The 26,242-nt window shown below is 39.2% G+C and overlaps 1 protein-coding gene across 1 annotated transcript in view; it reads left to right on the forward strand.

Annotated features, from left to right (window-relative positions):
* Positions 1-26,242, forward strand: part of UNC13C (unc-13 homolog C) — a 591,739-nt gene that overhangs the window by 16,864 nt on the left and 548,633 nt on the right. Inside the window, exon 2 of the mRNA XM_057488818.1 lies at positions 20,091-23,337. Coding sequence (XP_057344801.1) covers positions 20,349-23,337 — 2,989 coding nt within the window. The 5' untranslated portion in view covers positions 20,091-20,348. The remainder of the gene's footprint in view (positions 1-20,090; positions 23,338-26,242) is intronic.

The raw sequence follows: 26,242 nt of genomic DNA on the forward strand, positions 1-26,242 counted from the left end.
ACTATAGAGAACAAAGTTGTGGGGATGGGAAGTGCAAGAGTCCAGCTGCTGCATTGAGTGTGATAATAAGTAGGATCACTCCTTGGTTTCCAGACCCACACATATTATCTGTTTGAGACATAATACCATGTGATAGTGATAGATTTAGAGTAGATACCACATGCTGAAGTTGGCACCTCATCCTATCTGGATATCATTTCTAAGCTGGCACTTCAAATGTATTCAAAAGATTATTATTTTGTTTTAATTTTAGCAGCTTGGAAGTTGTTAAGCTTTGATGTGATATGTTCTGGGATTAGTAGAGTCCTTGGTCATAAGCTCATTGCTTTTCATCCACTACTGTGACATAGCCCTCTTGGCCTAAGATGAAATGTGTGGGTGGGGAAGGCAAATTTATATCTGGAATAGTGTTTGTTCTAGTTAAAATGAAGTACTGCCTTTCTAGAGTACAAGTTCAATGTAATCAACTGCTACCAAGTAGGTAGTCAATATTCTTGAAAAATGTTCTGTGTCAGATGCTCAGCAATTACGTCTGTTGCTGGCAGGTTGGACATTGAGCAGCAGCAAGTGCCTAGATCAGCCTTGGTGAACAGGATCATGCTTTTGAGCCCACACATAATCTCATCTCAACTGTACTGGTCAAATCACTAAACTTACTTGGTTATTTATTGCTGTTTCCATGGTGGATTCTCTTTGGTGGGCTTCAACATGCAACACAAAAATTTTCACACTTTGAGCTCTTTCCCTTAAATCTATCCACCTGTTTCTTCCCTAGCTCTCTTTGACCCTGACCTTCCAATTACTCTTTTCAGAGGCTCCTGAGAAATTAGCCAAGTGATTCACCACTGCTCATGAATCCACATATATTCCATCCCTGGCCCACTTCACTTTCCATACGAAGGGGACGATCAGGTAGCCTACCTCAAGTTCTGCCAGTTTGGAAGATTTTCCTTCGCTGTTGTCTTTCAGTGCCATGTTGAATGGGACTGTCTAGTAATGGTCTATTTTCATGGACTATCCACATATTGAGACACCCACACACTGAGATAACTCATCCAGACACTAAGTTCAGATATTTTTAATTCTTCCCTTAGAGCTTCTACAATGAATGTCTTCTAATGAAAATATCTATGTATGTATTGATCCACACACATACTGAGGAGAAGACAGTGGTGAAAATAGTAATAGATGCCTCACATGGTCTAATAGTATAGTTGAGAATACAAGATTTTTTAAATTAAAGTATCATTAATATACAACCTTATGTCAGCTTCAAATGTATGTCATAGTGGTTCAACAGTCACCGTGATCAGCTTATATTGTGATTGAAGATTATTGTGCCCCTTTATCCTGTCCTAACCCCCTACCCCTTGGTAACCACTAGTCACTTCTCAGTTCTATGTGTCTACTGCTGTTTTGTTCCATTTTACTTTGTTTTTGTATTCTACAAATAAGTGAAATCATATGGTGTTTGTCTTTCTCTACCTGACTTATTGCATGAGCATAATACCCTCTAGATCCATCCATGCTGTTGCAAATGGCAGGATTTATTTTCTATTTATGACTGAATAATATTCCATGCTCTATATATACCACATCTTATTTGTCCATTTATCTATTGATGGACACTTAGGTTGCTTCCATATCTTGGCTGTTGCAAATAGTGCTGCGATAGACATAGGGGTGCATATGACTTTTCTATCACGAATTTTATTTTCTTCAGGTAAATTCCTAGGTGTGGAATTACTGGGTCAAATGGTATTTCTATTTTTAGCTTTTTCAGGAACCTCCATACTGCTTTCCAGAGCGGTTACACCAATTTACATTCCCATCAACTATTTCTCCACATTCTCACCAGCATTTGTTGTTTACTATGTTTTGGATAGTGGCCATTCTAACTGTTGATATCTCATTGTGGTTTTAATTTGCATTTCCCTGATGATTAGCGATGTGGAGCATCTTTTCATGTGCCTGTTGGCCATTTGTATTTCTTCTTTGGAGAACTATTTGTTCAGGTCCTCGGCCCATTTCTTTATCAGGTTATTTGTTTTTTTGATGTTGAAGCATATTAATTCTTTATATATTTTGGATGTTAGCCCTTTATTAGATGAGTCATTAAAAAATATATTTTCCTATACTGTAGGATGCCTTTTTGTCCTGCTGATGGTGTCCTTTGCTGTACAGGAGCTTTTAAATTTGATGTAGTCCCACTGGTCCATTTTTTATTTTGTTTCCCTTGCCCAAGGAGATGAGGATACAAGATTTTAATGTCAAGGTATACAGAGGGTGTATGCTTTCTGGGATAACTTTTCTATCTCCTTCTTCCTAAGGCACAGGAGTTTATTCAGAAGCCATTCTCACTGATTATTTTTTTTAATTATTACTTAATTTATACATATTTTTTTTTTGTAGATAATTATTTTTTATTGAAGGGTAGTTGACACACAGTATTACATTACATTAGTTTCAGGTGTACAACACAGTGATTCAACATTTATATACATGATAATTCTAGGTACCAGCTATCACCATACCAATTTGTTACAATATCTTGACTATATTCCTTATGCTATACATTACATCCCGGTTACTTATTTATTTTACAATTGGAAGTGTGTACTTTTTTTTTTGTGAGGGCATCTCTCATATTTATTGATCAAATGGTTGTTAACAACAATAAAATTCTGTATAGGGGAGTCAATGCTCAATGCACAATCATTAATCCACCCCAAGCCTAATTTTCGTCAGTCTCCAATCTTCTGAAGCATAACAAACAAGTTCTTACATGGAGAACAAATTCTTACATAGTGAATAAGTTACATGGTGAACAGTACAAGGGCAGGCATCACAGAAACTTTCGGTTTTGCTCATGCATTATGAACTATAAACAGTCAGTTCAAATATGAATACTCATTTGGTTTTTATACTTGATTTATATGTGGATACCACATTTCTCTCTTTATTATTATTATTTTTAATAAAATGCTGAAGTGGTAGGTAGATACAAGATAAAGGTAGAAAACATAGTTTAGTGTTGTAAGAGAGCAAATGTAGATGATCAGGTGTGTGCCTGTAGACTATGTGTTAATCCAAGCTAGACAAGGGCAATAAAACATCCACGTATGCAGAACATTTCTCTCAGAACAGGGGGGGGTGAGGTTGTAAGCCTCACCTCTGTTGATCCCCAATTTCTCACCTGATGAGCCCCCTGCAACTGTGCCTGTCTTAGGTTGTTCCTCCTTTGAGGAATCTTATCTGTCTCTGGCTAACCAGTCATCTTCCGGGGCCATACAGGGAAATGTAAAGTTGGTAAGTGAGAGAGAAGCCTTGTTGTTTGAAATGCTTAGCTTTTTATTTCTTTGCATATTTATGCCCTGTAGCTTCTATGCCCAGCATTTGTCTTGAGGTATCTACCACTTGGAAGAATTATGATACTCGGTAAATTTGATATGAGGCACGAATTCTATTTAAGGGTTGTAATTAGGAAGGAAGAAGAAAAGCTATAGAAGTAGCAGGCGGAAGAAAACCTGGGAAGATTGATTATTTCTTTGACATATCTTCTTGTAGAGTAACTTCAGCATGTATAGGTTTTAAGCTACTACTTAAATTGCGCACACACATTAACATAATAGGAGTATAGTTACATAACCAAAGCATACCTGTAATTACCAGCCATCTCCAGTGAAACCAAGAAAACCAGTTAGGCACCTTAGGCATTTGTGAAAACTTATCTATGATATGGTGGATATTGTCCAACTGAACTTGAACAGTCTGAGAGAAATCAGACAAATTAAGACAACCCATTCCTGGGGAATGTTCACGTCCCTTATGTTCTTTTAACAGTAAATAGTCTGTAGTTGTAAGATTTTGGAGCGCTACAATTTGCACTTCTCCTAATTCTTGGTTGAGTTCCAACAGTATAGATCCAGTCAAATTTGTTGTTTTACTGTATGCACAGGACAGCTTAGATATCTCCTTCCTCATTCCCATGGCAAGTCCCAGAACTGGTGGGATGAGTGCATCTACAGCTGTAGCAGTGCGTGGATCTTTGTTGGGGTTTTTTGATGACCATCTTCTGGCATGAGTCTTCCAGAGAGTGCTGATTTTGCAAGTTCTTTTTCATACCGTATCTTAGTTCATTTTCGGGGTAGCCCAATTAGGCTTTGATCCTCTGTATAAACACAAACAGACCCTTTTCCTACACTTATATGCCCTTTATACCCTTGTGTAGAACTCATTGGAGGTTACCACACAAGAACTGCCCTTTTTTTTTTTTTTTTGGTATCACTAATCTACACTTACAGACGAATATTATGTTTACTAGGCTCTCTCCTATACCAGGTCCCCCCTATAAACCCCTTTACAGTCACTGTCCATCAGCATAGCAAAATGTTGTAGAATCACTACTTGCCTTCTCTGTGTTGTACAGCCCTCCCCTTTCTCCCACTCCGCCATGCATTCAAATCTTAATACTCCCCTACTTCTCCCCCTCCCTTATCCCTCCCTACCCACCCATCCTCCCCAGTCCCTTTCCCTTTGGTACCTGTTAGTCCATTCTTGAGTTCTGTGATTCTGCTGCTGTTTTGCTCCTTAAGTTTTTCCTTTGTTCTTATATTCCACAGATGAGTGAAATCATTTGGTATTTCTCTTTCTCCGCTTGGCTTGTTTCACTGAGCATAATACCCTCCAGCTCCATCCATGTTGCTGCAAATGGTAGGATTTGACCTTTTCTTATGGCTGAGTAGTATTCCATTGTGTATATGTACCACTTCTTCTTTATCCATTCATCTATCGATGGACATTTAGGTTGCTTCCAATTCTTGGCTATTGTAAATAGTGCTGCGATAAACATAGGGGTGCATCTGTCTTTCTCATACTTGATTGCTGCATTCTTAGGGTAAATTCCTAGGAGTGCAATTCCTGGGTCAAATGGTAAGTCTGTTTTGAGTATTTTGATGTACCTCCATACTGCTTTCCACAATGGTTGAACTAACTTACATTCCCACCAGCAGTGTAGGAGGGTTCCCCTTTCTCCACAGCCTCGCCAACATTTGTTGTTGTTTGTCTTTTGGATGGCAGCCATCCTTACTGGTGTGAGGTGATACCTCATTGTAGTTTTAATTTGCATTTCTCTGATAATTAGCGATGTGGAGCATCTTTTCATGTGTCTGTTGGCCATCTGTATTTCTGTTTTGGAGAACTGTCTGTTCAGTTCCTCTGCCCATTTTTTAATTGGGTTATTTGTTTTTTGTTTGTTGAGGCGTGTGAACTCTTTATATATTCTGGACGTCAAGCCTTTATCGGATGTGTCATTTTCAAATATATTCTCCCATACTGTAGGGTTCCTTTTTGTTCTATTGATGGTGTCTTTTGCTGTACAGAAGCTTTTCAGCTTAATATAGTCCCACTTATTCATTTTTGCTGTTGTTTTCCTTGCCCGGGGAGATATGTTCAAGAAGAGGTCACTCATGTTTATGTCTAAGAGGTTTTTGCCTATGTTTTCTTCCAAGAGTTTAATGGTTTCATGACTTACATTCAGGTCTTTGATCCATTTGGAGTTTACTTTTGTATATGGGGTTAGACAATGGTCCAGTCTCATTCTCCTACATGTAGCTGTCCAGTTTTGCCAGCACCATCTGTTGAAGAGACTGTCATTTTGCCATTGTATGTCCATGGCTCCTTTATCAAATATTAATTGACCATATATGTCTGGGTTAATGTCTGGATTCTCTAGTCTGTTCCATTGGTCTGTGGCTCTGCTCTTGTGCCAGTACCAAATTGTCTTGATTACTATGGCTTTATAGTAGAGCTTGAAGTTGGGGAGTGAGATCCCCCCTACTTTATTCTTCTTTCTCAGGATTGCTTTGGCTATTCGGGGTCTTTGGTGTTTCCATATGAATTTTTGAATTATTTGCTCCAGTTCATTGAAGAATTTTGCTGGTAGTTTCATAGGGATTGCATCAAATCTGTATATTGCTTTGGGCAGGATGGCCATTTTGACGATATTAATTCTTCCTAGCCATGAGCATGGAATGCGTTTCCATCTGTTAGCATCCCCTTTAATTTCTCTTAAGAGTGACTTGTAATTTTCCGAGTATAAGTCTTTCACTTCTTTGGTTAGGTTTATTCCTAGGTATTTTACTTTCTTTGATGCAATTGTGAATGGAGTTGTTTTCCTGATTTCTCTTTCTGTTGGTTCATTGTTAGTGTATAGGAAAGCCATAGATTTTTGTGTATTGATTTTGTATCCTGCAACTTTGCTGAATTCCGATATCAGTTCTAGTAGTTTTGGGGTGGAGTCTTTAGGGTTTTTTATGTACAGTATCATGTCATCTGCAAATAGTGACAGTTTAACTTCTTCTTTACCAATCTGGATTCCTTTTATTTTTTTGTTTTGTCTGATTGCCGTGGCTAGGACCTCCAGTACTATGTTAAATAACAGTGGGGAGAGTGGGCATCCCTGTCTAGTTCCCGATCTCAGAGGAAATGCTTTCAGCTTCTCGCTATTCAATATAATGTTGGCTGTGGGTTTATCATAGATGGCCTTTATTATGTTGAGGTACTTGCCCTCTATTCCCATTTTGCTGAGAGTTTTTATCATGTATGGATGTTGAACTTTGTCAAATGCTTTTTCAGCATCTGTGGAGATGATCATGTGGTTTTTGTCTTTCTTTTTGTTGATGTGGTGGATGATGTTGATGGACTTTCGAATATTGTACCATCCTTGCATCCCTGGGATGAATCCCTCTTGGTCATGGTGTATGATCCTTTTGATGTATTTTTGAATTCGGTTTGCTAATATTTTGTTGAGTATTTTTGCATCTACATTCATCAGGGATATTGGTCTGTTGTTTTCTTTTTTGGTGGTGTCTTTGCCTGGTTTTGGTATTAGGGTGATGTTAGCTTCATAGAATGAGTTTGGGAGTATCCCCTCCTCCTCTATTTTTTGGAAAACTTTAAGGAGAATGGGTATTATGTCTTCCCTGTATGTCTGATAAAATTCCGAGGTAAATCCATCTGGCCCAGGGGTTTTGTTCTTTGGTAGTTTTTTGATTACCACTTCAATTTCGTTGCTGGTAATTGGTCTGTTTAGATTTTCTGTTTCTTTCTGGGTCAGTCTTGGAAGGTTGTATTTTTCTAGGGAGTTGTCCATTTCTACTAGGTTTCCCAGCTTGTTAGCATATAGGTTTTCATAGTATTCTCTAATAATTCTTTGTATTTCTGTGGGGTCCGTCGTGATTTTTCCTTTCTCGTTTCTGATACTGTTGATTTGTGTTGACTCTCTTTTCTTCTTAATAAGTCTGGCTAGAGGCTTATCTATTTTGTTTATTTTCTCGAAGAACCAGCTCTTGGTTTCATTGATTTTTGCTATTGTCTTATTCTTCTCAATTTTCTTTATTTCTTCTCTGATCTTTATTATGTCCCTCCTTCTGCTGACCTTAGGCCTCATTTGTTCTTCTTTTTCCAATTTCGATAATTGTGACATTAGACCATTCATTTGGGATTGTTCTTCCTTTTTTAAATATTCTTGGATTGCTATATACTTTCCTCTTAAGACTGCTTTTGCTGTGTCCCACAGAAGTTGGGGCTTAGTGTTGTTGTTGTCATTTGTTTCCATATGTTGCTGTATCTCCATTTTGATTTGGTCATTGATCCATTGATTATTTAGGAGCATGTTGTTAAGCCTCCGTGTGTTTGTGAGCCTCTTTGCTTTCTTTGTACAGTTTATTTCTAGTTTTATGCCTTTGTGGTCTGAAAAGTTGTTTGGTAGGATTTCAATCTTTTGGAATTTTCTGAGGCTCTTTTTGTGGCCTAGTATGTGGTCTATTCTGGAGAATGTTCCATGTGCACTTGAGAAGAATGTATATCCTGTTGCTTTTGGATGTAGAGTTCTATAGGTGTCTATTAGGTCCATCTGCTCTACTGTGTTGTTCAGTGCTTCCGTGTCCTTACTTATTTTCTGCTCGGTGGATCTACCATTTGTGGTGAGTGGTGTGTTGAAGTCTCCTAGAATGAATGCATTGCAGTCTATTTCCCCCTTTAATTCTGTTAGTATTTGTTTCACATATGCTGGTGCTCCTGTGTTGGGTGCATATATATTTAGAATGGTTATATCCTCTTGTTGGACTGAGCCCTTTATCATTATGTAGTGTCCTTCTTTATCTCTTGTTACTTTCTTTGTTTTGAATTCTATTTTGTCTGGTATTAGTACTGCAACCCCTGCTTTCTTCTCGCTGTTGTTTGCTTGAAATATGTTTTTCCATCCCTTGACTTACAGTCTGTACATGTCTTTGGGTTTGAGGTGAGGTTCTTGTAAGCAACATATAGATGGGTCTTGCTTTTTTATCCATTCTCTTACGGTGTGTCTTTTGATTGGTACATTAAGTCCATTTACATTTATGGTGACTATTGAAAGATATGTACTTATTGCCATTGCAGGCTTTAAATTCGTGGTTACCAAAGATTCAAGGTTAGCCTCTTTAGTATCTTACTGCCTAACTTAGCTCGCTTATTGAGCTGTTCTATACACTGTCTGGAGATTCTTTTCTTCTCTCCCTTCTTGTTCCTCCTCCTCCATTCTTCATATGTTGGGTGTTTTGTTCTGTGCTCTTTCTAGGAGTGCTCCCATCTAGAGCAGTCCGTGTAAGATGTTCTGTAGAGGTGGTTTGTGGGAAGCATATTCCCTCAGCTTTTGTTTGTCTGGGAATTGTTTAATCCCACCATCATATTTGAATGATAGTCGTGCTGGATACAGTATCCTTGGTTCAAGGCCCTTCTGTTTCATTGTATTAAATATATCATGCCATTCTCTACTGGCCTGTAGGGTTTCTGTCGAGAAGTCTGATGTCAGCCTGATGGATTTCCCTTTATAGGTGACCTTTTTCTCTCTAGGTGCGGTTAAAACTCTTTCCTTGTCCTTGATCTTTGCCATTTTAATTATTATGTGTCTTGGTGTTGTCCTCCTTGGATCCTTTCTGTTGGGGGTTCTGTGTATTTCCGTGGTCTGTTCAATTATTTCCTCCCCCAGTTTGGGGAAGTTTTCAGCAATTATTTCTTCCAAGATACTTTCCATCCCTTTTCCTCTCTCTTCTTCTTCTGGTACCCCTATAATACGGATATTGTTCCTTTTGGATTGGTCACACAGTTCTCTTAATATTGTTTCATTCCTGGAGATCTTTTTATCTCTCTCTATGTTAGCTTCTATGCATTCCTGTTCTCTGGTTTCAATTCCGTCAATGGCCTCTTGCATCCTATCCATTCTGCTTATAAACCCTTCCAGAGTTTGTTTCATTTCTGCGATCTCCTTTCTGGCATCTGTGATCTCCCTCCGGACTTCATCCCATTTCTCTTGCGTATTTCTCTGCATCTCTGTCAGCATGTTTATGATTCTTATTTTGAATTCTTTGTCAGGAAGACTGGTTAGGTCTGTCTCCTTCTCTGGTGTTGTCTCTGTGATCTTTGCCTGCCTGTAGCTTTGCCTTTTCATGGTGATAGGAATAGTCTGCAGAGCTGGGATGAGTGACGGCTGGAAGAACTTCCCTTCTTGTTGGTTTGTGGCCTTCCTCTCCTGGGAGAACAGCGACCTCTAGTGGCTTGTGCTGGGCAGCTGCGCGCAGACAGGGCTTCTGCTTCCTGCCCGGTTGCTATGGAGTTAATCTCTGCTGTTGCTGTGGGCGTGGCCTGGCTCGGGCAGCTACTCCAAAATGGTGGAGTCGCGTTGGAGCAGGAGCGGCTGGGAGGCTATTTATCTCCGTAAGGGGCCTCGCTGCTCCCTGCAGCCCAGGGGTTAGGGTACCCAGAGATCCCCGGATTCCCTACCTCTGGACTTAGTGTCCCACCCTGATCCTTTAAGACTTCCAAAAAGCACCCGCCAAAACAAAACAATGACCACACAAAAAAAAAAAAAAAAAATTTTTTTTAATTAAAAAAAAAGAAAAAAAAGTGGCTGCTCGTTTTTCTTTATTCTCCAGTGCCATCCTCAGGCATCTGCTCACTGGTCTTGCTGCCCTGTTACCCTAGTATTGGAGTCCCTATCCCTTTAAGACTTCCAAAAAGCACTTGCCAAAATAAAAGAGCAAAAAAAAAAAAAAAATGGTTGCTCGCTTTTCTTATGTCCTCTGGCACCAGGCCTCTGGTGCCCACTCACTGTTCTTGCTGCCCTGTTTCCCTAGTATCCAGGGCCCCCTGCGCACGCACTGTGTCTGCGCTCTGGCCCGGATGGCGGGGGCTGGGTGTTCGGCAGTCCTGGGCTCCGTCTCCCTCCCGCTCTGCCTGCTCTTCTCCCGCCGGGAGCTGGGGGGGAGGGGCGCTCGGCTCCGGCGGGGCCGGGGCTTGTATCTTACCCCCGTCGCGAGGCGCTGGGTTCTCTCAGGTGCGGATGTGGTCTGGATATTGTCCTGTGTCCTCTGGTCTTTATTCTGGGAAGGGTTGTCTTTGTTATATTTTCATAGATATATGTGGTTTTGGGAGGAGATTTCCGCTGCTCTACTCACGCTGCCATCTTGGCTCCCTGTCAATTTATATTTTAAAATAGTTTTTTAATTTATATTTTTAAATGTTTAAAAAATTGACATATTGTGGCTCCTGGGTATAAAAGAGAATCTGATATCCCACAGCATTCTTCTTGGTTTTTGCTTTCTCATTGTTGCCAAGGCCTAAATAAAGAGGCTAAGCTGAATCAGTGGGGTGGGGAAGACAAATGCAGGTACAACCAGAACCTGAATCTTAATATGGTTTTGTGCAAACGAGAATGGCCTTACCTTCCTTTGTGAGAAGAGGTTTGGAAAACTTGAATTTGTATAGATAGACGTTGTATATTTTTACCCCTGTAGTAATTGGAGATGTAAGGATTTTTTATTGCCTTCTAAATTTCTTCCTATTTTCTTATTCCAATTATGCCAGCACCTAGACTTTCTATAGATGAAGTTAGCACCCTTTTCTGTTGTGATTATTTATTTCCAGATGCTCTATGAGGTAAGAGAGCTGGCTGATGCTAAGCATGTTTTAGTTTTAGACTAAAGAGACTTTAGATGTTTATTTTAGCATTCCATAATAAAAATATAAGACATTTTAAAGGGACTTCCTTGATATTTTGAATTCTTTATTGGTGGCATATGTTACCTGTCATTCTATGGAATGTGCTCTATCTTCACTGAAAAAATTAAAAGATGTATTACCAGTAAATATTTTAATAATTTCTTTCTAGATTTACTTGAAAAGCACCCTGTGGTACAGCAAAAGGACGAAACTGAAGCTCTGTTTAGGGAGACACTAATTTTAATTTTACTTATAAGCGCCACACCCATTTTGCTTACATTCACCCACGAGTTAGAATTAGATGAAGTTCCACTGTGTGGGGAGAATCGAACTGTCTCTAATACTCAAAGGGAGAGGGGGAAGGGTACAGTAATTATATAAGCACCTAAGGTTTGCTCTGTTGCCATGCTGCACGACATTCATTAAAATTTTAAATTCATACTTTTACTTCTGAACAAGAATACATCTAGAGTCCTGCACAATAACTGAGGTGAAAAGAATAGCTAGGAAGTCATATGAATAGTCAAGTGTACAAGTCTGTGGTGGTGGTTAAGTGAATCTACAATTCTAATGTGTATAGTACAACGACTATAATATATTAGGCTCTACATAAAAAACTGTTTACTTTTTTGTGGATATTTACTTCCTAGAAGAAGATAATGACCTCGAGTGAATGTTAATGAAGACCTGAACCAAGATGGTAGTAGCTCTGGGAATGGAAGGAAAGTTGGGGAAGTGAGAAAAAACTGTTAAGCTCAGGACCGTAGGATTTAGAATGGCTGGAAGTTTGGGGCCAAGAAATAGAGAAATCAAATGTGAACCTGGAGCTACAGTCTATACAGCTAAGAGAATTACGGATTTGTTAATAAGTATTGTACAAGAAAGTTAAAAGTAGAAACTGAGGAACAGAGAGGGCAAACACTTTGCTCACTGTGCCAGCTGGTGTGTGGCAGAGCCATGATCCAAAGCAGCCATCTAGCTTAAACCTCCATCCCATTCCTCTCCCCTAAAGTGATGAATGGTCTGAGTGGTAGCTCAGCTGGGCACCAGGTAGAATGGAGGATGGAGGTTCTCCCTGGCATAACTGGTGTAATCTGACCTCAGGAGTATGGTGTAGTATCATTTGGGAGCCATACAGAAATTGTTCACGTTCCAGCCCTATCATTGAGTAAGTCTTTAAGAGTTACTTTGAATTTCTGAGTCTGTTTTCTTATTTTTAAAATGAGGGTAATATTTTGCCTTGTGAGATTGTTTTAAGGACTCAGTTTAGGCATTTTGATATATTGAATATAGGGTAGACATTTCCTATTCAGATGGAGATACCAAAAAGTTCACAGGTGCAGGGCTAATTTGCTCCCACAGGGATCTGGGCCTTTGTCTTGGTACACAGGACACTAGGCTGGTAATGTGTCCATTCAATAGGGACATAAAAGATGTAGGCAACAGGAGAACCAGTAGTGGCTTTTGATCCTGAATGGTTTTCTTCTTTAACAGCCTTCCTTTGTAAAGATTAAATCTCCAGTAACAATTCCAACCATGTCAAAATTGCTCATGAGATTTTCTTTCAGAAATTCCTTTTAACATCAAAGGACTTTCCAGTTCCAGAAAATTACAGACATTGGTTATAGAAAATCAAGGCAGAAGCCAAATTATTTAAGAATAGAGTTCTATTACCATCCCAGAGAACACTGGGGGCAGTAGGAAGATGCCAGTCCCCTGGATGTGATAGCTTTGGAGGAAGGCAACACAGCGCAGGGAAAAACAAACGGTGAAGTTGGGGCAGGAGACCACAGTTTTGTTCCAGCTCTACTGTGTGAACTTAGGCAAGTGTTTTGATCTTTGTGGGTTTTCATTTCATGCTGTGTCCAATTGGAGGATTAATGCTGTTCAAACTGTGCTCTCCAAGCACTAGGACCCTGTGGAGGGGCTGCATGAGCTGCAGCTCGTGTGGAAGCTGCAGGTAAAGTGAGATTTGAGCCTTACTCCCTTAATTCAATCAAAGGAGCTCTGCTTTTGTCAATTGTATCATTGTGTTTCCACATCTGATTTTATTGGGGGGAAAATGGGTGGATTCTGAGGATAAGACAAAAAAACACATAAACAACTTGGCATGACCCTGGGATGATATTATTCTGAGTTGTTCATTTGTAAACATGTGCTCTGCTCTCTTTGCATGTCAATGGGCAAAAGTTGCAAAGACTGAGAAAGACATAGTTATTATCCTGAAGGGCTGGGAACAGGGCCAGGCCATGACCGAGGCAGTAAGTGGGCAAAGCTTATTCTAGGCTCCTCAGTCTCAGCGCTGGTCTGTCTCCCTACTTATCTCCTTTGGTGGTGGACTCTCCTCATCCTCAGTTCCCTTGTGTACTCTGCTCTCCCTCGGACTCTTGTGGAATGTCTAAATAAACCATTTATACCAAGATACAAAAAGGCTGATAAGCTGTAAAACATAGGGGCCCCTTGGTGAAATTAATATTCTAACAAGGACCAACATTTTAAATAAAAGAAGTAATGCTCTAACAGTAGAAATTAGAATAGATTCTTCATAAGAGTGGAGTTCTTCTTCGAACACACTAGGTAATTGACCACCTTTTTCTCTAAAGTTGGTCCTTATGGAAATAGCTTTATGACGTGGTGTTTGCAGCCAGCAGTCTGGTTTGCAATCACAGCTGCAGCACTTCCCAGCTGTGTGGTGTTAGGCCAGCTACTCGGATTCTCAGTTTCTTCATCTGTAAAATGGGGATTTATAACAGTAGAGATTACAATCACACTTAATGTAATAATCCATACAAAGCTCTCAAGACAGAATGTGGCATATAATATGCATTAAACGTAGAAAATCATGTATAAGAGCTGTTTGGTCAATAGTTTATAAGTATGATTAAGGATTAACTATTATGGGTCCAACTACTGAAAAAGAGATGACTGAGTAGTTAAACTTTTGTGGAAAAGATGAGTCTTGATCTGTTCTTTAAATGGTTGAGACCAGATTAGCTAGAGGACATTCTAGAAAGGGTGAAAAAATGAGAAAGGAAACAAAGAATAAGCTTAGTACTTCCGTGGGACGTGACCTAGAGTAGAAGATATGCAAGTCTGTAGCAGGAGACTAAGAGGAAAATTATACATAAGATTAGATGGAAATCAGTCCATCTGATGGTTTAGAATGGTGGAGAGTATTAGTTTAGGAGGCTAGTAAGCTATTGCAATATTAAATATCTAAATTGAGAATGTACATTATTATAGTGAAGGTAAATATCTAAATTAAGAATGTACATTATTATAGTGAAGGAACCAAGTTTTGGTGTCATGAGAACTAGGCAGCCACTTTAGTATGTATGAGACCCACCAAACCTAACCATAACTGGCAGGTAACACCTTTACAAGGCTACAGCGAGAATCACATGAGTTAATACACACAAAAATACTTTGTAATTTCCAAAGTGCTTATAGAAGCATTATTACTGATGTCATTGTGAACTCCTAGAGGAAAGTAGCAGCAATGGGAGTAAAAATGTAGATGGGCTGTAGCTGGATAAAGAAATTCGTGAAATATCTGATCAAAAATAAAGAGAACATGACTCCTCTGGGCTTCATTTTTGGAGAAATGAGTCTTCCTGTTTATTTTTTTTAAATAAATTATTAGTGTAGGATACATCTTGAACACTTTTTAGTTTGATCATTTCCATTGAAAAAATTAATACATATTGGTCTATTGCTTTTGTCTTAACATAGGCAAAAAAAACCGAATAGTTCACAAGACCACATCGTATGTTGCTGTGTTTCAGCACATTTCATTGTCACGGTCATCCTGCGACCACCGTTACAGTGTACGGTCAGACCTTTTACCCCTCACATGAAAGAGGTATACAAAACAGGTTTAACTCTGCATTAACCCAAGAAAGATATTCTAGAAGATGCTTTTTAAAACTTAATCTTCATGTCAGCTATCAATTTGTTTTCTCTTCACCTATCTCATCCCGACCACCCTCCTGCTCCCTCCCGTCGGTGTTGGAGGCTCCTCGGCGGTACCAGTGTGGCTGGCGTCCCTTCCATCTCCAGCTGCCCTGGTTTTCTCCCTTGTTGTGCTTTAAGGACCTGATGTACAAAGGTGTGTGGTCTGTGTGCTGGCCAACACTGCTTTCCCCGGGACCTTCTTGTCCAGTGAGCCACCCCTGCGCTTTGTTGGGTTTGCGCCGCCTCTGTGGCAGCAGCTCTTCCCTCCCACAAATGGGAAGCTTCTTTCGGTCAGCTACTCTCTAAATCACCAAGAATTACGGTTGAACAGATACTTGGTGAACTATGTTTATGTATTTCTTTTTTATTTGTTCTTGGAAACAATTTCTTTTAAACTAGCAGTCATATAGTGTAGGGTATTTACTGCTGAGGTGCTATGGTAATAAGAAGCAAAGGTTTTCTTGCTGTGTTCGGCTGGAGGATAAATGATCATTCTAACACTGTCGAGGATGTTCAACACAAAGTCTATGCAAATGAAGGAGCAGCGAAGAGCGAAGTTACTCCATCTGACTAAGAGGACGGATTCAGCAGATAATAGTAACAGAAGGTCAGAAACTTCTGAGAAGCATAGGTGCCTCGACCAAAGGAGGGAATCCAAGAGATCAGAGTCAGGAATGTAAAACAAACATCATCTTAGATAGAAAGGTCAGGTCGTGGCCAGCTGACCTCACCAGGCTGTATCAGATCATGACTCCTTGTCTTCTGCCTTTCTTGCAACTCAACACCTAAATACCCAGTTCACTTACTTTACTGCATTTGATAAGGAACGTAAAATTGTTTATTGATCTGAAAAGGCTTTAACTTAATTCTGGTAATGATTTAGCAATAAATTGCTGTTTGATGGTTTATTAGTTCTTTTAGCCTATGTGGGCACCTGCCTTTATAAGCATATCAATTAGCTTTCTTACAAAACGGATTTGTTAACATGCCTGTAAAAAAAATGTTACTCCTCATTCAACCCTAAAATGAGTTTCAGAGTTTGTACTCTCAATCCAGATCTGGGGCTCAGAGTCAAGGCTGTGCATTGTTAACTGCATGATCTAAGCCAAATTTTCTAAAAACTCTAAACCTCAGCTTCCTTATCTGGAAGATAATAGCATCAATTTACACAATTACTGTGGGAATGATATGAAATGAGGTAAATTTTAGAAAATTACATATACTGTGCTTGGCTCATAGTTGGTAACTTTCTTAATATCACACAGTTAGTATATATGTCTCAGAGCTGGGATTTCAATTCAGGTAATCTGGGTCAAGGTCATGCTGAAAAACAGTAACCATTAGTGCCCCCTCATGAAATGGAATTTCTCAACCTAAATTTTAAAACTTTCCACATCCTGTTACCATTTTGCCCATCTGAATTCACCTCCCTATAGACCTTATCTTTCTCCAAGGTGAATGCTTCTCGACCTTTGGATATAACTTGAATGTTTGTGATGCTTGTCTTCTGCCCACATGGCTTCTCTTTCTCTGGATAGTTTAAGGCCTACCCCATCCAGTTCAGGCATTTTAGAATCTTTATTGTTTATCTGCTAATTTATGGGCTCATTATTTGTCCCTTCATTCCTTTGTTTTTATATTTATTCATTTGTCCAACAAACATCAAGTAGTACTGATATTTAAAGTTATATGGAACATAATCACTGCTCTTCAAGAGTTTACAGTCATATTTGAGATATAGGTAAATTGATACAGCATTTCACATAAATAAGTATTATATTACGAGAGTTACTAGCAAAGGTACATTCGGGCCATTGGGGGAGCACAAAGGATGGGGTACCAACTCTGAGGAGGTCAAACAAGCTGATGTTGACCTGCTGGGTCTAACATACATAGATATTCTGGGGATATTTATGAGAGAGACATGAGGAGGGAGGGGGAAAGCAAAAGGAATGGAGGCAGAGGAACAGCATGGGGGAAGGCACATTTGTGAGACAGCAGTGTGGTGATCAGCAGACTGCTGATACCTCAGGGTGGCTAGGGCGGGAGTGACAACACTTGCAGTTATGTACCTGCAGGAGTGACAGATAATGAGTCTGCTAACACCGGCTGGGTTTTAAGTAGGAGGATTTATATCTTTTAAAAACATATTAATTTTAAAGAGGAGGATTTGAGAGAAGGGTCAAGTTAGAGTTAGAAGGAACAGATAGGATATAATTGAAATAGTCCAGATGAGAGGTTTTAGAGTTCAGAACCAAGGCATTGCTAGTGGGTGAGGTGACATATCCACATCCAGTGTGGATATGGGGTGGATCATGTGGACTCTAGAATAACTACTGGGTGTATGTTTTGGGTAAGTGGATAATTATGATGACATTGAGATTAGTAATTCAAGAAAATGAATAGGTTTTAGATGTAATTTAATTTTGGGAGCTGAGGCAAAGGTATTTAGTAAGTGGCTGAAATGTAGGCCATATTTTTTAAATGAGTTTGTAAATGAGTGAGCATCTGTGAAGCTGTCACCACAAACTTTGCCAAAAATATATCCGTCACATTCCAAAGTTTCCTCCCACCTCTCCTTCTTTATTATCATTTTGTAATATGGCTAATATAAAAACTACCCTCTTAGCAAAAAAAATAAAATATACAATACAGCATTATTTAACTATAGGCACAATGCTCTATGTTACATCTCTAGGGTTTACCCCTCTTGCATAACAAAGTTTGTACCTTTTAGGCCAGTTCTTTAATAAACATTTATTGCATGCTTATTGTGTGTACTGGACATAATAAAGATATTACAACTCGTCAAGTTATAGTTTTTACCCTTAAAAAGGACATAGTCCAGTGAATAGAGACAGAAGTGAGATTGTAATAGAAAATAATTTTAATTGCTTGTTAACTGGACGGTAGGAAGGTATGGCAAAGGAAGGAAAAAGTTCAGTTTGAGTGGTTGGTGAAGTCTTCAGAGGACACACGGTTTTGGAATTTAGCACAGTTGTTACAGACAGGGAGGACTGGACATGAATGATGCTCTAGGTAGAGAGAACAGAAAAGTTACTGAGGTGTGAAAGAGCACAGAATCCTTAATGAATAACAAGTCACTTTATGTGGTTGAAATATAGAGCATGTGAGTCTGTATGTGCAACAGTGGACACATGCCCTTGGACTTGTGTTTTTTTTTTTTTTGAGGCAGGAATTCAACTGAAGTTGAATTATTCTCTGCTTAGAATTTTTCCAACAATTATTGTCTAGAACAATAGTTCCGGACTAGTAATGCAGGTAAGAAATCTAGACATAATTCATCAGTGACATTGACACAATTGCTGTTTTCATTTAAACAAAATGTATGTTATTGTTTTCAGGTTTGGGAGACCCAGGATCTTTGATGGAGTAATTAGTAGAACTATTTATTTTACCAAAACTGGCTTTAAAATAATTTATCTACCCTACTGTTACTTAACTTTCCAAAGCCTTTACAAGGAGAGATCACCTACAGGTACAATAAATATGTTTTGAATTGAACTCAGAAGTCCACTTCTTCACATTTTTATTAGTAGAAAAGAGGTCCTCACTTGCCATTGTGAATGAACACCAAATTGTTTCAGGTGAGAGGAGTTTAACTCTTGACAGGTTATGAAACCCAGGAGACAGGGGGTTCTTTAGCATCTGCCTTCTTCTCTCCTCCACCTTCCTGCTTCCCTTTCCCATCTACGTTGCCCTGTTGCTTGTGAGGCTTGGCACCTGGCTAGAGCGTGTGTTCCCAAGTCCCTACAGAGCCTGAGTGAAGTGAAAACGGCAGATTTCCAAGTGGAGGGAGCTGAGAGAGTCAGCCAGCTCCTAAAACAATATGCAGCTTATAATACATTCTTTAGAGAATTAAATAGATCATTTACCCAAATATGTAGTATTTATCTACCCATATATGTAGTCCAATGTCAGCAAAGGCTTTTAGCCATTAACAGTATTCTGTGATATATTTCAAGAATAAAGTCGTAAGTTTAATTCAACAAAATTTTATTTGGATACCTCCCACACAAGACGCGGTGCTAGCAAGCCAGCAAAATTAATACAAACTTTCTCCTCCTTTTCTTCCTCCCCTTCTCCTTCCTCCCCCTCTTTCTCCTCCTTCTTGTAATTCAAGAAACTAGTCATCATAAAGATTATTTACTTGAGTAGTCATTTGCATCCTAGAACACAAAATCATAGGATGATCTGTATCCAGACAATTTTTGATTATCAATAGGCATGTTTTGTTTGTGGAGTTGGGTTCTTTTGCGGCTGGGTACCAGTCCCCAGTCATCACCCTAACCCTGGGGATGGGATTTTGCCATTTGTCAACAGGTTGGACCAGTTGATTAGGTTGTCTCTGCTCTTCCAAGTCATGCCCCCTCAGAACTTGGCTGTATTCTGCATTTTCAATTATATTCTCCCATTGTATTTTTATTGTTGTAACAATATTTAATTTGATAATGACATTCTGGTTTTTTAACTCCTGATATTCCTCCATTGACAAGTTTGATGGCTATGTAAGATACATTTTCTCTTGGTATTTACTTCATTATATGAAATATTTCTTACTTGGATTATTTTAAGCATTATTTGAGGAATTCCCGACTGAACACCTAGAAAAGTAAATGATTATTTGAATAAGAAAAGGTTTCATATACATGGATAATATTACTTTGATGAATTTCAAATGTCTGGGATTAGGGGAATACATTTAAATTTAAATGCTTATATTGTGTAAATAAATGCAATTTTATAAAAGAAAATAAAGTGGAAATGATAATACGTTAATAAGGCTTTTCAAATTACACAGCCTTTCTTAAATAACCATTATTAGCTTTTATTACAATTTCGATTGTGATTCCATCTGTAAGTGATTTAGGAAAAAAGAAAAATTTAAACATAGTTATTGGTACTGATTTACTTTATAGTTGTTTTAAAAGTAACTGTGTATTCAAAGTCAGGTACTCCCCTTTCCCTCTCTGCAATTTTCCACACACTTTGTATCCTAAATACTTTTGGAAAATGTTAGAAAGAGGATAAATCTAGAATTGAATTCTAATATTCATTTTAACATTCTTTTCTTTTAGACACTACATGAAGTTATATGGCAATGAGAGAGACCCATGAAATCCCCTCCTTCAGGAGAGAATGTCTTTCATAAGTGGAGCTTTGCTTCTGGTTTTCACAGGGCATTGACACTGTGGCAGAGCCATGGCTGCCCTTCCTGCTATTTTCAGTGATTTGCAGAACATCTGAACGGTGATGCTTGCCGGGGATTTACAGATTTTCCTCCTGATACCTTGTTTACTTCTTTGGGGCAGAAAAGCTTGCACTAATTTCTTTCCATGGTGGCTAATCTTTTCAAGAGCCTGATTTTACCTTACATACAAAAGTTTTGCAAAGGAATGTTTACAAAGAAATTGGGAAATACAACCAAAAAAAAAGAGAATCATCTGCAGAAAAAGGATCAAGATCTTCCTACTACTGGCCAGAACAAAACCCCCAAATTTTCTAGTACCTTCAAAAGCACTGTAAAGAAGATTGCAAAGCGTTCATCCACTCGTAACTTACCCATTGAAGAACAGGCTAATAAAGAATTTTCCCTCTCGCCAACACTCAGTTATCGAGCAGCTATTGCCAATGGCCTACAAAAGAATGCTAATGTAACCGATGGTGATAATGAGGAACTGCCTCAAGAGTTATCTTCAATTGAGAGTTCCTATTCAGAATCACTCAATGAACTAAGGAGTAGTACAGAAAACCAGGCACAGTCAACACACATGATGCCTGTTAGACGCAATAGAAAGAGTTTAAGCAGCCTGGCACCCTCTGAGGGCAGCTCTGATGGGGAACGCACTCTGTATAGCTTAAAACTAGGAGCTTTGCGCAAACTGAGAAAATGGAAAAAGAGTCAAGAGTGTGTCTCTTCAGATTCAGAGTTGAGCACAGTGAAGAAAACCTGGGGAATAAGAAGTAAATCGTTGGATAGAACTGCCCGAAACCCAAAGACAACTGCCTTGGAGCCAGGATTCAGTTCCTCTGGCTGCATTAGCCAAACGCATGATGTCATGGAAATGATCTTTAAGGAACTTCAGGGTATAAGTCAGATTGAAACAGAACTTTGTGAACTGCGCGGGCATGTTAATGCCCTCAAGCATTCCATCGATGAGATCTCCAGCAGTGTGGAGGTTGTACAAAGCGAAATTGAACAGCTGCGGACAGGGTTTGTCCAGTCTCGAAGGGAAACCAGAGACATCCATGATTATATTAAACACCTAGGTCATATGGGTAACAAGGCAAGTCTGAGATTTTTAAATGTGCCTGAAGAAAGATTTGAATATGTTGAATGTGTGGTGTATCAAATTCTAATAGATAAAATGGGTTTTTCAGATGCACCAAATGCTATTAAAATTGAATATGCTCAGAGAATAGGACACCAAAGGGACTGCCCAAATGCAAAACCTCGACCCATACTTGTGCACTTTGAAACCCCTCAGCAAAGGGATTCCATCTTAAAAAAATCATATAAACTCAAAGGAACAGGCATTGGAATCTCAACAGATATTCTTACCCATGACATCAGAGAAAGAAAAGAGAGAGGGATACCGTCCTCCCAGACATATGAGAGCATGGATATAAAGCTGTCTATTTCAGAAACTAAAATCAAGAGAAACAACTGGCAGTCACCTGATGACAGTGACAGAGAGCTGGAATCTGACCTTAATAGAAACAGTTATGCTGTGCTTTCCAAGTCAGAGTTTCCAATAAAGGGAAGTACTTCCAAGTCAACTTCAAAATCACACAATGCTAGAGCTAAGAATAAAACTGCTAGTAGTAGCAGAATTTCAAATAAATCAGATTACGATACAGTTCCCTCACAATTGCCAGAATTAGCTAACTTGGAAAAACAAACTATGACCCATTATGCAGATCCAACACCCCTCTGGCATTCACAGAGTGATTTTTTTACTCCTAAACTTAGTCGTTCTGAATCAGATTTTTCCAAATTGTGTCAATCTTACTCAGAAGATTTTTCAGAAAATCAGTTTTTCACTAGAACTAATGGAAGCTCCCTCCTGTCATCTTCAGACAGGGAACTTTGGCAGAGAAAGCAGGAGGGCACACCCACCTTGTATGACAGTCCTCAGGATAAACAATTGAATGGAGCTGTTCAGGGTGTCCAAGGACAGAATAAAATTGAGAACACAGAAACTGTGGATAGTGGAATGAGTAATGATGTCATGTGTGCATCTGGAGACCAAAGTCATTACAGTGATTCTCAGCTCTCTTTACAGGAGTATCTTTCTCCATGGAAGGAGTGGAATCAAACAGAGCAAAGAGCTGATTTAGGTTTGGATTCATCCATCCAGGAAGCATTTGACTTTGACATAAACAGTCTATGTGATCAAAAACTAGATGTTTACAACAAAGATCTAGAAGACTTGGGAAAGTGCCACAGTGAACTTCAGGATGATTCTGAGAACTATGATTTAACCCAAGATGACAGCTCATCTCCATGCCCTGGGTTGGATAATGAACCACGAGGCCAGTGGGTCAGCCAACACGATTCTTATCAGGAAGCTAATTCTTATAATATGTACCCAAATCAAAATCAGTTGTCCATGATGTATCGAAGTCAAAGTGAATTGCAAAGTGATGATTCAGAGGATGCCCCGCCCAAATCTTGGCATAGTCGATTAAGCATTGACCTTTCTGATAAGGCTTTCAGCTTCCCAAAATTTGGATCTACACTACAGAGGGCTAAATCAGCCTTGGAAGTGGTATGGAACAAAAGCACACAGAGTCTCAGTGGATATGAAGATAGTGGTTCTTCTTTAATGGGGAGATTTCGGACATTATCCCAATCAACTGCAAATGAATCAAGTACCACTCTCGACTCTGATGTCTACACGGAGCCTTACTACTACAAAGCAGAGGATGAAGAAGACTATAGTGAACCCATGGTTGATAATGAAACAGATTATGTTGAAGTAATGGAACAAGTCCTTGCTAAGCTAGAAAACAGGACTAGTGTTACTGAAACAGATGAACAAATGCAGGAATATGATCACCCTTCATATGAAACACCTTATGAAACCCCACAAGATGAGGGTTATGATGGACAGGCAGATGATGTGGTTAGTGAAGGGGGATTGGAACCATTAAATGAAACACCAGCTGAATTGGAAATAAGAGAAGATGAAAACCAAAACATCCCCAAACAGTCAGTGGAAATCACAAAGCCGAAAAGAATCCGTCCCTCTTTCAAAGAAGCAGCTTTAAAAGCCTATAAGAAGCAAATGGCAGAATTGGAAGAGAAGATCTTGGCTGGAGGTACTCATGTTTAAATGTTACATTATAAGCTAATTGTGTTTTAACATTGGGTGGTACTTCTTTAGAGCATATTCTGTGTTTATTCTTGAGAGAAAGAATTTGTTTAGAAGGAATTTGCATGTTTATACCAAGAAGGATTTTATTTTACTCAGACAGCTTCCCCAACGAGTTGGGCTTGATGATTTAAACTAAAAGTGTTTTTAAGTAGGTCATACTAAAATAGGCCCCACATTCTGTGGATCAAGATTTCTATTAGGATTAAGTGCAAACCCCATTTCATATTAACCAACTTTGTGGCATAAGTTATCCAAGAAAGGATGAATGAAATCAAACAGCAGCCTAAAATCTACTCCCTGGTTCTATTAGGTTTACAGGGATGGAGAGAAAGGTGTAGTTAAACTTACAGAGAATAGGAAAAAAATGGCTCCCAGACTTGCCACTCCTCTTTCCATCATATCTACACTTCGGGACTTGCTAGTAGGAAGAGCTGCATCTGCACAGCCAACCCTAGTCAGACCCACGGAAGGTCAGAGTCCCCTCACTTTTTACAGAGGCAGCTGAGGGAGCGCAATAGCGCCAATACTCTATGCCACCCCTGCGTGGCTACAAGTGACTCTGTGAGGGGGAGTCAGTGATGGGGTGGAGTTGAGAAGTTCCCTCTTAAAGAGTGGAACGGAAGTCTCCCATTATGGAAATGAAGAGAGTATCTTATCTAACAACTTTACTTGATCTCCTGGGGAAAGTTTTTGGATCATAACACTTTTGAAAAGTAGCTAGATATAAATAAAAGAATTTGTTGACTTATTTCTGAACTTCATCTGCACTTACCCCAATTCCTTATGATTTTCTATTCACATGCTTATCACTTTATGTCTTTGAGATAGTTTGATATAATCTCAACTTCACTGAATGTCAATGTGTTGTCTGTCATCTTTAACTAAATTTTTGTTTTATATAATATTTTATAAAGATATATATTTATGTGATCAAGTGTTACTTACTATTATGAAATAATACGACCGTTTCTGCAGCGAGTAGTTGATTATAGCTTCCTTGTCTTGACCAAAATTGTGACCAGACACTCTCCAAACTGGACATTTTCTGGTTGACATGGGTAAATTAATGAATAATTAGAAACCTTTATTGTTAAATTGTTTCAGTCTCTAAGATAATTAAAATAACAAATAGGGTTCTCTGCTCTAAAAATCTGTCTATATAAAACAGCACATCCTATGTAATTTATTTAAAGAACAACATAAATCAAAGAGATCTCGGCTACATTGGCTGTGACATTTTTGTTGTTATTTTTTTTAAGGGGGGTTTGTTCCCAACTATGTTTAAAACTGATTTGAGAGTGAAAATTAGTCAAAATGTTATGCAAATAATAATATATATTGGAATAATGTCTGTATTATTTCAGTGATTTTTAATAGTAAGATATCCTTATTACTGAAATTCAGTTGATAATTCTTGAGATATAGACCAGCAGTTTGACATTGTGCTTTATTTGCTGTGGATTCAGGAATGTCTACTCAAAGGCATATTAAAACTAAGCAGTGTGTGTGTATGGGTTTGTGTGTCTGTTATGATGTAATAGATGAATGTTTTAATGAAAATTGGTTAAAGGATCTGAAATGGTAAGCAATATTGCAAACATGACTTGACTATGTTTCAGAAAAAATGGATCTTCATCAACTTAAAAAATACTCCAAATTATCAAACCTCTACAAAGTAGATTGTTACTGGTAATGACCCTTCTGACAGCTAACAACCTTAGTCATCCCAAGGCACATCCTTAGGAAACAGAAATACACTTGGTTACCCACACACCACCAACTGAAGAATCCCAAAATAAGTAAAACAATCTTATGCCGTATGCCTGATATACCAGGCCTGGCTACAGAGGACTCAGACCCCTCTACCAAGCTTGGCTTATTATCCTGTGAGCCAGTTTTCAGTGGAATCTGTTAGATAACATCTATCCAGGGGGAAATCAGGCACATGTCTTTAAGATGTTCTCTGGTTGCTTGAAAGGCCCCAGACTGTCTATCCTGGAGGCTGCAGTAGCCTGGATTTTAAAGGCCATCTTTTCTCCCCTTGGCAGCAGCCAGGCAATTGTCGCCCTCCTGTGCCATCAATATGCCTCAGGAGGAAGGGCAGCCAAGGAAGGGCAGTGTTCAGGCCCCTTCACTGCTCAGAGCACCTAATGAGGTGCCAATGGCCGTGATGGATTTTGTGCCCGTGGCCATCTGCTTACTGAGCTTTGAGCAGATGCCAATGCACTTTTCTCTCCATGACTGCCCAGGCACCGTTAGGTAGCAGTGCTGTCTCTTCTCCATCATGAAACCTGCAAGTGGAAGATAGAGCACCTGCTATGAAGTCTATAGGATGCAGTTCCCCTGACATACCTCTATGGAATTATAAGCTCACACATTTGAATTATTTTGTCTTCAGGGTCCTTATAAAGTGGGATTTTAAGGACTCCAGTGTTTACGTACAGGGATATTTGGTGGTAGTGTTTCTGAGAACCTTCACTTTGAGCAGCATGCCAGTGGGGAAGAAACTGCAGAGTGTATGTAGCTAGAAATTCCATGAGGTCATGTTCTTCCCTTGTTGCTGGACCCTGCTGAGTGGCCCCTTTGGTGTAGCTGGCCCGACCCCACACTATGATGGTGACTCTCTGATCCTCCACCTCCATCTCAGTATCACCCATCAAGTAGAATTAACTATTGTCTCTTCTGATTTCCTATATACCTGCCTCTTATGGCACTGGCTTCCACATTATATTATGACAGTTTATGCACATTTCTCATTTTTTCTTCTACATGTTAATCCAGAGGTGAAAGGGCTTGTCTTTTTCATCCTTGCATTTGCACTTTGCCTAGATCAGTGCTCTATGCAGAGG

This window comes from Manis pentadactyla, chromosome 11 (assembly GCF_030020395.1).
Source record: "Manis pentadactyla isolate mManPen7 chromosome 11, mManPen7.hap1, whole genome shotgun sequence".
NCBI lineage: Eukaryota > Metazoa > Chordata > Mammalia > Pholidota > Manidae > Manis > Manis pentadactyla.